Source organism: Hevea brasiliensis, chromosome 6 (assembly GCF_030052815.1).
Source record: "Hevea brasiliensis isolate MT/VB/25A 57/8 chromosome 6, ASM3005281v1, whole genome shotgun sequence".
Classification (NCBI taxonomy): Eukaryota; Viridiplantae; Streptophyta; class Magnoliopsida; order Malpighiales; family Euphorbiaceae; genus Hevea; species Hevea brasiliensis.
In genome coordinates this window covers 96,333,773-96,345,651 of record NC_079498.1, presented here as the reverse complement: position 1 = coordinate 96,345,651, position 11,879 = coordinate 96,333,773, and the positions used below count along the sequence as shown (strand labels likewise).

At 33.0% G+C, this 11,879-nt stretch overlaps 1 protein-coding gene across 2 annotated transcripts; it reads left to right on the top strand.

The window, feature by feature from the left end:
- Positions 1 to 9,134, top strand: LOC110636446 (protein ESSENTIAL FOR POTEXVIRUS ACCUMULATION 1). 2 transcript variants are annotated; one of them, XM_021786159.2, is made up of 11 exons: positions 1 to 360; positions 723 to 788; positions 973 to 1,067; positions 2,339 to 3,136; positions 3,215 to 3,314; positions 3,384 to 3,524; positions 3,637 to 4,449; positions 4,538 to 6,895; positions 6,968 to 7,040; positions 8,314 to 8,465; positions 8,557 to 9,134. In XM_021786159.2, exons 1-11 carry the CDS (start codon positions 282 to 284, stop codon positions 8,886 to 8,888), a joined length of 5,007 nt encoding a protein of 1,668 aa, XP_021641851.2. In that variant the 5' UTR covers positions 1 to 281; the 3' UTR covers positions 8,889 to 9,134. The 2 variants fall into 2 exon arrangements, with proteins under 2 accessions (XP_021641851.2, XP_021641848.2); XM_021786156.2 differs by having other exon boundaries at positions 2,309 to 3,136.
- The last annotated feature ends 2,745 nt before the right edge of the window (positions 9,135 to 11,879 follow it).

Genomic DNA, 11,879 nt, shown 5'->3' with positions numbered 1-11,879 from the left:
AAAAACCTCACTCTTTGGCTGTTGTGATCAATACAACCAAAGCTCACAGCCCTCTCTTGTGTCCCTCCTGCCTCTCTCCCTCTCTGAGTTTTTCTGCAATTCCCAGATCCTAATCTATCGGCGTCCTCTCTCTCTCTACGCGAATCCCAAACCATAGCAAATCACCTCTGCACCATCTTGTTTCTCTGCGACCTCTTCCCCAATCAAATCTCTCTCCCTCTCGCTCTCTCTCTCTGTTCACCTCCAATCTACTTCGTTTCTGCTGTTGACCTGTTGCTTCAATGGCTGACGGGAAGCTTACTCTGCCTGACGATCTCATCTCATCCAAGTTCCCTGATGAACACACATCCAACGCCAAAGGTAATATATATATATATATATATATATTCTTTAATGTTGTTTGTATTTCTTGTTCTCTTTATTACCTGTTTATTTTGCTTGAATCGATGCCTATACCTGATCGATCTATGCTATCTCAGTGGACAAATTTAGCATCTATAGTTATCTTCTATTGTTGCCTTTTCTCTTGTATAACGTGCAATCTATTTTGGGGTTTTAAATATCATCTGTGCTTTTCTTATTTTATGGTAATCTTATCTGTGTTGTTTTTGGTTTTAAAGGGTTGCCTTTTTTTATTAAAATAATAAATGATTCACCTCGAAACAATGGAACTAATTATTTTATGAATTCTTCGTCTTCCTTTATTGCTTTGCAAATGCTAGATGAAGCCTGGGGTGGAGGAATTGGTGAGGACAAGCCACTGATGAGTTTGCTTGATGAGTCAAAAGGTAGTCTCATTTCTGCTTAATGTATTTTTTGGAGTTAAATTTAATTGATGGCTCACATTAGCTCTTTAACACTATTGGTTGTTCACATTTAGTGTCTCCCTTTCAGTTGTCTTATAGGCATATTCCCTTGCGAATGTTTTTGGCTTTTGATTTTTAGTATAATTTGTTATTATTGTATTTGCAGATGAAGTAGTTTCAGATAGCGGCATGCCTCTTTCTCCACAATGGCTTTATACTAAACTTGTTGATGCTAAGATACCAACTGCTGGAGCATCAGGGGTACAAAATTAAACTCTTGCATAGTTGGACACATCTCTTGACTAGTCCCTTTTTACTTTTTTGTCGACAAGTTAGTCCTATTATATTTTTTTACTGGTTTTCAGTGGACATATTTCTATTCAATATTTTACACGTTGATCATTTTAACCCTTATTTTATAGTTTTTGTTGGATTATGTAATGCGATGGTGCTCCATTTTACTGGCTTTCTTTCCTTGTTAATCATTATAATTTTTTTTGTCTGTGTTAATTTTATACCCTGGTCTTCAAAGTTAAAATGTTAGTTTATTGTCTGTGACTTCATCTTTAAGATAGTGGTTTTTTAATTTGTATTTTGGGTTAAGTGTGGAGAAGAATTTCCTCTTCTATATTACGAAGTTCAAGTTTATTTGGAGGAGAATGAGGATTACTCGTAAACAATGATTTCTCCACTAAATTCAAATTGTCATGGTTAGACTGATATACAGTCCTTATTCAGAGTGCATCAACTTATCATGCTTTCAGTTGCTTCTAATGAACTTGAAAATATCTAATTTGTTGTAAATATCTTTATTTCTGTATCTGTTAACATGTTTCTGGTGAATATGTAGGATTTTGTTTGTTAGTGTTCATAAAATTTTAGATTCTTGATGCCATGTTTGTAGGCTCTACTGTTTCTCTTCTTGCAGCATTGCATTTGCATTATTCTGGCCTCTTTTTAAGCCCCCTTCTCCACACACCCCCGCCCCGCCAAAACAATCCCCACACCAAAATGGAAAGAAAAAAGAGACCATCTCTTGTTGTTGATATTCAGAACCATGTATCTTAGTTGTAGTTGTAGCCACTGACAAATTGTGTTATGCTTGTTATGTGTGGAGCATTTAGAGATTGATGTGATTGAAGATGTATGATTTACAACAATAAACTTTAGTGAAGGGGATTGTTAAAAATGGATTTTTGGTTTTGAGTAATCCCAAACTTATTGAAGGTGGGAAGAAGTACAACCACTTAGTTCTTTAACGGGAAATGACCTTATTTATTAGCAAGAATTAGGCCTCTTTGCTTGACATTAGTCCTTACTCCTTAGTTTGGTGACTAGATTTTTTTGTCTTTTCGGTGAATTGGACTCTTTTTGACCTCTTGACAAACTCACTTATGATTGACCAGGTTTAATTACAAATAGTCAAGATTGCCAACATTTAATTGTTAATATTTATTCTATTGTTCACATTTATGATTCCTTGGATTTTAAAAAATTGACAGGAAATGCGTGCACCTAATTCTCTGTCCCAGGGGAACTGCCCTGACAACAATTTGAAAGATAGTTGGCGATTGGATGGCCAGGATAAAAAAGATTGGAGGAAAATTTCAGCTGATGTAGAAAGCAGCCGTTGTTGGCGTGAAGAGGAGAGAGAGACAAGTTTACTGGGTAGACGAGATCGTAGGAGAGAAGATCGTCGTGCTGATGCCATATCAACAAGGGACATAGCTGAGAGCAGAGTATTGTCTTCTTCAGATCGTTGGCATGATAGTAATAGCCGTAATTCTGGGCATGAATCTCGGAGAGACAGCAAATGGTCATCAAGGTGGGGTCCTGAAGATAAAGAGAAGGATTCTTGGAATGAGAAGAGGACAGATGTTGAGAAGGAAGATACTTACACAGACAAGCAATCTTTTGTTACTGGAAGCCACACAACTTTGGAGCGAGAGAATGACTCTCGAGAGAAGTGGAGGCCTCGCCATCGCATGGAAGTTAATTCTGGTGGAATGCGAAGTGCACCAGGATTTGGGTCAGAAAGAGGATGCATGGCAGGATCAAATATTCGATTTGCTGCAGGAAGAGGAAGGTCAAATAGTAATGGGGGCATATCAATTGGAAGGCATCCTTCTGCTTCTGCTATTGGATCTATTCCTTTGGATAAGAATCAATCATACTGCTATCCAAGGGGAAAAATTCTGGACATTTACCGAAGGCAACAAACTCTTCAAAGTTTTAATAACATCCCTGATGGGATGGAGAATGTACCCTCAGTAACAACAGAAGTTGCTATTAAGCCATTGTCTTTTGTTGCACCTGATGCAGAGGAAGAGGTATATCAAAAATCTTATAGCAGAAGGTATATGTTCAACTTGCTATTGTCACAGCTTTAACCTATGCAATCCTTGCAGGCTGTACTTGGAGATATATGGCTGGGGAAAAACAAAAGCAGTGGAGGGTTACACAATTCACTTCGTGACAGGAATGAGGGATCAAAAGATGATATCAGAGGTAATCTATATTGTACCTTGTTTGAATCTTGCAAGATTCTTTCTAAAACATATTTTGTTGCTTATTCAGGCTTTGCTGAAGTGACTAGTGAGGGGAATCTGAGTTCTACAATTAACACTGATGAAATTTTTGAATCTTTTAGAAAGTTTGCTGTTAATGATTCTGATGATGGTAGTGGGGCTGACGTGTCAGATACATCTATAATGGAGGGTAAATAGTCACCATTTTATTTTATTTTATTTTATTTTATTTTAGTCATTGCTAAATGCAGATTCATAGAGCTGAGGACCATAACATTAGTGTCTTTTCTTATGTATTTCAGAGGTATGTTCTTCAAAAGAAGGCAAAGAGAAGCTTAGAACAGCAATTGGTAGAGCTTTGAGTGATGGCTTGATGCCTGCTGTTCCAAAGAAAGAGAATTCCAGTAGTTCCCAGGAGATTGGCCCCGGTAACAATATTGTGGAATTGAAAACTCTTGATAACCAGCAAGTGGCAGATTTGGCTAATATGAACCATCTAGAGTCGGAACATATCAAGTCAGCTACTTCTTTTGAAATTGGTAGTCAGCTTCCTGATGATCCGAGTTCTCTATTTGATTTTCCATCTGGACAGCAAAGTCAAAGTGATAATCAATTTGCTTTAAAGAGCAATGATGAGGTACACCTATTAAGAAGTGTTGTCATTCCTGAGGAGCTATCTTTGTGCTATCTTGATCCTCAAGGGGTGATACAGGGGCCATATCTGGGGATTGATATTGTCACATGGTTTGAGCAAGGGTATTTTGGAACTGATCTACCTGTTTGCTTGTCAGATGCTCCTGATGGATCACCTTTTCTTGAACTTGGTGAACTTATGCCACATCTAAAAGTTAAACTTGGATCTGTTTCTAGCACCAGTAAGTTATCCGATACTGTTGGAGGCAGCTTGGAAGAGAGTATACCTATTGCTTTTGCTACTGACTTTGAAGGTAGTTCTGCTGTTAGAGCAGACCAACAACAGGCTTCATCAGCTTCATCTAGATTTGAGGATCCCTCGAATGTTATTGGTCAGTCAAGTGTTTACAATAACAGTTTTCGCTCTGGGATGCAGTGCTCTGATGATCAAAGATTGGAACATTTTGTCACTCAGGGTGAAGGTAAGTTACTTACATTGGTTCTACTGCTTCTATTATTGTGTCAATTTATGGCAGTAATTTGGTTGTTTTGGTTTTTGTTTTGATACAGAAGTTCTTCCTGGAAGGCCTGGAAGTAACAGTGGTAACCCTTCGATGAAGCTTGCTGCAGACATTCCAAATTCGGTTTCTAATCCTTCTAGTGACCCTTCCCTTGCGAGTGAATTCTTAGGAACTCATCAGGATGAGAATCTGCATCCATTTGGCCTTTTGATGTCTGACCTCAGAGGTAACTCTCAGCTGAGGCGTGTTCAATCATCAAATATATCTTCAAGCATGGGTGATCAGGGTCAAACTATAGATCCTTGCTCAGAAGGAGCTTTTGCTTTCTGCAATCAGAGCTCTTTTGGTGCAGTGGTTGATCAACCTCCTTATATGGAGACATGGTCTGATGATTATAGCAAAAATACTCTCACTAACCCTAGCATTCATATAGATTCAAAAGATGTTCACTTATCTCACAGGGAGCAAGACTTCAGTGATTTTGACCTGCAGCACCTTATTTTACAGAATTTGCAAAAAGAACAACTTCAGCCACAGAATAATTTATCTACACATTCCCTCTCACATGGCACCAGATTGGGCATTGAAGAAATTCCTTCTAATTTTTTGAAACTGCAGTTTCAACAACAGCAGCAATTAGAGCTTCAACAACAACGGAGATTGGAGCTTCAACAACAGCAGTGGCACTTGGAGGTTCGGCAGCAGCAACGGCAGTTGGAGATTCAGCAGCGGCAACGACAATTGGAGCTCCAGCTGCAACGGCAGTTGGAGATTCAGAGGCAGCGGCAGTTGGAGCTTCAGCAGCAGCGTCAATTAGAGTTTCAACAGCAGCAGTGGCAGTTGGAGTTTCAACAGCGGCAGTGGCAACTGGAACTTCAAAAGCAGCAGCAGTTACTCCAGCAGCAACTTCGTCACCAGCAAATGGAGTTGCTGCTACAGCAGCAAGAAAAACAACAACAGCAGTTGGTTCTTGAGCGTATGCTTCAGCATCAGATGTCTGATCTTGGTTATAGACGGTCAAAAGTGGATCCTCTGATGGAGAACTTGCTTGATCAAGTTCAGTTCAGAATGCAGCTGCCAGAACTGCAACAGAGTTCTCATCCTTCTAGACACCTTGATCCATCACTGGAGCAAATAATCCAAGCTAAGGTTGGATTGAATTCTCTTCAAGAACCACAGGCTGATTTCTTAGACCTATTACAGGAAAAACATGGAAATGTACTCCCTTCCAACCAGTTTCATTTTCAGCAAGAACGGTTGCAGGCACAACAATTATCTTTGGCACTGAAACAGCAGTTAGGAATGGATGGGAAGAGACATCTCAGTGGACCATTGTCTGTTGATGAAGCAGGTCATCTTGCTCGGAATGGTGGTGCTCTTAACCAGTCTCAGTCTTTAGGATTTGATACTTCAGATTTCTACCAGCAGCGGAGGCTTTCCTCACCAGAGGAGCATCTAAGCCATCTTAAACGGAAACATGCTTTACAGGAGCAGTGTCAACATGGGCTTTATGAACCTGTTGTAATCCCTGGGATAAAGTTGGATAATGTAAATGATTGTCCTCAAGATCCCAATTCAACAGAACATCTCTACATGCAGCCTGCCGACCAACTCGGTTCTTTCTCTTCTGGTATGCCTTTCCCGTTTAAACAAATTTCAGATGATTTTTATGGTTCTCCCCCAGCAGCATTGGGATTTCTCCCTGGAAAACAAGGGAAGCTGGAAAAGAGTGGGATTAAAGGAGAGATGCAACAACTGCTTCTTGAAACTCAGCAGCAGAGTAAGGTTTCCGAAGTTGCTGCAAACTCTAGTATTTGTGCACCAACTGGAGGTGATGAGGAAAACTCAAAGATACTTTTGATGGATTGCCAAAAACTGGGTCTTCAATGTATTCGGTCGTCAGAAACTGATTATCAATATCTTATATCATCTTCTGAGCCTCAGGATGCCTTATGCCTGATCAAGGATTCGCGCTTTTCAAATCTTCCTTTCAATCACATCCTAGATCAAGAAGCTGCTATGAACCTTTCATTTATGAAAGGGCCACAAATTTTGAATTCAACTTCTCTATTGCAAGATAATCTGGTTACTGCTGCTTTGAGTGGTCAAAATGGTGAAAGATTGCTCTCTAAGTCAAATTCTGGAGCACTAATTGAAGAACAGACATTCTTGTCAGGCGCAAGAGATCCTTCTCATGCTAGTTATGCGAATGCCAGATTTATTGGTAAATCAACATTGGACGAAGACTTGCCAGAACTGGAAAGAAAGGGAAGTATATATGGGTCCAAAGCTATGGTTCCGATGTGCAGGTCAGTTTCACAAATTGAAGACAACTTGGTTGAGCAGGCAGAAGCTGCAACGGATTTGGGGAGGATACCAAGCAGGCATAGTTTGCTAAGCATTGCTGGTAGTATGTCAGGCCTTCATCATTATATAGTTGTTTTTAATTGAATGCTAAGTCACTATGAACATTGTACAGGCGGAAATCAAGGCATCTACTGCTGCAAGATGGGAAACAATATATCATCTGGAGGGGAGGTTTCTAATGATAGGTATGGTTTTCCTGCTATGTTGAATGACAGAATTGTTGTTTTTAATGAGGTTGAGTTGAATATTAGCTGTCATTCATAGAAGAGTTGATTCTTTGTTTTCAAGTTTTTGTCTTATAAAATTTAGTCCCTTGCTTTGATAAATATATGTTCTTATCACATATTTTTCAAGCTGCTGGGGGGATGCTGAAAGTGTTTGAATCTAACACTTATGCTGTGGCTGCTAAGTTGCTAAAGTCTGCTTTAAAGGATTTATTATCTCATGTTTGCTTTTCATGAAAAAAAAAATACCAAATTACCAATTGAAGTGTCGGATTTTGTAGATCACTGTATGATATTATTTGTGGTTATTATATTTTGTTCAGTTAGTTGCTGAATTGGATTACGCATCTCTGCTTATGGTTGTTAACATGATATGTTTGGTGCATTTGTTATGCTCCAATTGTTGATTTAGGCTTTATTTGTTCTGTGGATAATAACTTGTTAAAACATATTTTTTCAAGGAAAACATTTTCTAAGGGAATGACTTGTTTCTTTTGTTGGATGCAATACTGAATATCAATTTGGAATACATTGGAATATATTAATTTTCTTACAATAAAAGAGATTGAAAATGTATGGAGCTTCAAAAGACAATTTTCCAGTTATAGTTTGAAATTTTTAAATGAGGAAAAAATACACAAGATAAATAGTGGTTGTTGCTGGTGACTGATGATAGTAATCAGTGGCTAGTGATGGCTGGAAGTGATTGGCAGTAGTAGGTATTTTAATGGGTATATGCTTAGGTGGTTCCTTTCCTTTTTATGATTTATGAGGCCCAGAAATTGACTTTCTATTCTTTGACCCAAAAACCATCTTTTTCTAGTCAATGTTCTTAAAGTGCCCAAAAACTGTAAAATGATTTTTTTTTTCTTTCCTGCGTAAAAAATGGAGTCTTGAAATGAAACTTAGATCATTGCAATTATCTGGAGCCGCAAGTGACATCTGCAATGTCTTTCCTATACTATGATAAAAATCTTTGGTCATGATGTATTTCAGATTTTGCATATGATAAGCTGTATCCAAAATAAATATGTATGTCATGATTATTAGTAACACTGGAATCTTGGAGTGCAGGTTTTATTTTTTGGATTGTCCCTAGTAAGTGATTGTGCTTTGACGTTGAACATCTGTTGATAGCTAGTTATGTTGAAGAAGTATTGCTTCTGGTGCTAGTATCTTTCTATGTTTAAAGGCATAACTTCTCTTGTGCTGATTAAAGAAATGCTCTTTTCAGTGTACCTTCTATACCAACCAAAGGGCTTGATAATACTTTACATAAACGTCTGCCCGTATCACGGGGATTATCTTCCGACGATGGTTTGCCAGACTTGGCCCCCGCTTCAAATGTCAAGCAGAAAAGCTCGCTGAACCTTCCAACTTCTAATGGTATATGATACTGCTCTTCTCAATGTGTTAGTTTTTAGTATGCTGGTTTTAGATAATTCTGGTGATTTATAACTGATATGGTAACTTCCAGAAAAAAGGCATTTGTCTGAGGGGAATGTAGCAGCAGCCTCAGTTGGTGAAATGCAGGCATCTGGGAAGAAAGAAATGCGTTTTAGGAGGACCTCTTCTTACAGTGATGCTACTGTGTCAGAGACATCATTTATAGATGTGCTTAAAAAATCAGTTCTTTCTGAGGCTGATGCAGCTAATGTGGCTGCTCTGGAGTCATCTGATGGTTCACAAGCAGCACAAAGTGCGAAAAAGAAAGGAAAGAAGGGAAGGCAGATAGATCCTGCTCTTCTTGGCTTCAAGGTTTCCAGCAACCGTATCATGATGGGTGAGATACAACGCCTGGAAGACTAACCAGTACATGGTGTATATATCTCTGTAAATCTTTCTTTAATTGTTTTATAGATGAATAGGTTTTGTACAGGTTACTGGGGAGGTATAACAGTTTTGAAATTCTTTCATTCTTTTTTGTTCTCCACAAGGCGGAGCAATAATAGTTCTGGTTTTGACTCCTGCCCTTCATACTATGTTGTACAGGCAATAAGCCAATAATTAAGAAGTTTTGTAAGGCAATAGAAAAAAGAAAGCTATTACAAATTATTTTGATCGATTGTATTTCCAGGATGGCTGCATCTGCATCTGAGTCTGTAGTCCTCAGGACGAAATTTGTTTCTTTTGGCCCTGCTGCTAAAAATGGCTACGCCATAGATGTAGGTTATGAACATCATCTCCATATTCAACTGGAGACTCCAGTACACTCCCAAAGACCTATCAATTAATAAAAATTATTGGTTATGCATAATTCTCAACCGATCTTGTCTTCATTTGCAAATATGGCCAGGAGGGAGTGTCTACCAAAAAATAAGTAAATAAACCCCTCTAAAGTATGGAGAAAGTTGATTTGGATGCTTAAGTTGGCAGGAAAAATGGAGAGAAATTAAAGAAAAAAAAATTAATTTATTCTGTATTATTTAGATAGATTATTATAATAGGAGAGAAATAATATTATAGAAAAATATTTAAGCATTAGCATAATGTCTATATTGTGTATAGATAATTTATAATTTTTATTTTTTAATTTAATTTTTAATTACATTCTAAATAAGATAAATTATTATTGTTTAATTAATTTTTAACTAATTAATTTTAAAAAAATAAAATAAAAAGAATATTAAATTATTAACGTAAAAATTAATACATACTAATTATTTTAGTCAAATCTCTATATTTTATTTTTATAACTTTTTATGTAGATTACACTTTTTGTCTCTTAAAATTTTTAACAAAGATTTCATAATAAAAATAATAAAAAATATAACAATATAATAAAAATATTTATTAAAGATATGAAATAATTTAAAGTTGATTAAATTACGTGATAGTTGATTATGAGATCATAAATTAATGATCAATTTTCTTTAAATTAATAATCATCACTGACTTATTATTATTATTATTATTGTTGTTATTATTTTTTTTATTTTAAATTATTATTATTATTATTATTATTATTATTATGGAGGGTAATATGTAGTAAATAATATATATAATTTTTAAATGTTACATTTAATCACAAAAACCATTAATTTTTAAAAATTAAATTTTTAAAAAATAATAATTTAAATAATAAATATTAAGGTAGAATTGTAAATAATATTAATAATTTAAAGAGAAATAAAAAAATTAAATAATAATTATTATAAAAGTATATAAAAGAGAGTTATTAATTGAAAGTGATACGTGATAACACCATATTTGCATTTCCTTAGGAATATTATATGCTTTATATATATATATATATATATATATATATATATATATATATATATATATAAATTTAAGAAAATATTAAATAAGAAATTTATAAAAAATAATAATTAAATATATTTAAATAAATAAATTTTAAAAATGATAACTAATAACTTTTGAAAGGAATAATAAAAAATAGTGAAAATAAAAAAAAATTAAGAGCATTTAGGTGAAAAAAAAAATAAAATTAAGAGAGTGCTTAAAGTGTATTAAATGTCTTACATGATATACTGTACATGGATAAACAAATGAAAACCATTTAAATAAAAAATTAATTTATAATTAAATATTATTTAATTAAAAAATGATAACAAATATTTAAATTTAATTTTTATAATAATAAAATATTTCCTATTTAGATAACCATTTTAATTAAATTATCATAAATTGACCATAATGATAATAATAATAATAAGCATTTATTAATCTTAGAAAAGTGAAATAAAAAGAAAACTAAATTATTAACATAAAAATAATACATACTAATTATAAATAAGTCAAATATAATTTTTTTTATGTAAATACATTTTTTATTTCTTAAATTTTTTAATAAAGATTTTATAATAAAAGAAATAGAAAATATAATAATATAATAAAAATATTTATTAAATATATGAAATAATTTAAGGTTGATTAAATTATGTGATAGTTGATTTTGAGATCACAAATTAATCATTAATTTTCTTTAAATTAATGATCATCAATAACCTTTTATTATTATTATTATTATTATTATTATTATTATTATTATTATTATTATTATTATTATTATTATTATGTAGGGCAACATGTATTAAATAACATTTTTATATAAATAAATTTATAAAAAAATATAAATAATTTTTAAATATTACATTTAATAATAAAATGTGTTAATTTTTAAAAATTAAAAAAATAATTTAAATCATAAATATTAAAGTACTATCATAAATAATAATGATAATTAAAAGAGAAATAAAAAATTAAATAATAATTAGTATTTATAAAGTAATATGAATAATTTTAAATATTATATTTAATTATAAAATGTCTTAATTTTTAAAAATTAAATTTTAAAGAAAATAATAATTAAAATCATAAATATTAAGATAGTAATGTAAATAATAATAATAATTAAAAGAAAAAAAAATTAAATAATAATCTTTATATGATTGATTATGATATCATAAATTAATGATCGATTTTCTTTACACTAATGGTCATCAATAGCCTTTAATTATTATTATTATTATTATTATTATGTATGGCAACATGTAGTAAATAATATTTTTATATAAATAAATTTATAAAAAAAATATAAATAATTTTTAAATATTACATTTAATCATAAAAAGTATTAATTTTTTAAAAATTAAAATTAAAAAAATAATTTAAATGATAAATATTAAAGTACTATCATAAATAATAATGATAATTAAAAGAAAAATAAAAAATTAAATAATAATTAGTATTTATAAAATAATATAAATAGTTTTTAAATATTATATTTAATTATAAAAGATTTAATTTTTAAAAATTAAATTTTAAAAAAAAATT

Coding starts and splice junctions, on each gene's coding strand:
- LOC110636446 (XM_021786156.2), top strand. CDS start 282: ATGGCTGACGGGAAGCTTACTCTGCCTGACGATCTCATCTCATCCAAG. Junction 789..972: donor TTTGCTTGATGAGTCAAAAG/GTAGTCTCATTT, acceptor TTGTATTTGCAG/ATGAAGTAGTTTCAGATAGC. Junction 6,896..6,967: donor TAGTTTGCTAAGCATTGCTG/GTAGTATGTCAG, acceptor AACATTGTACAG/GCGGAAATCAAGGCATCTAC.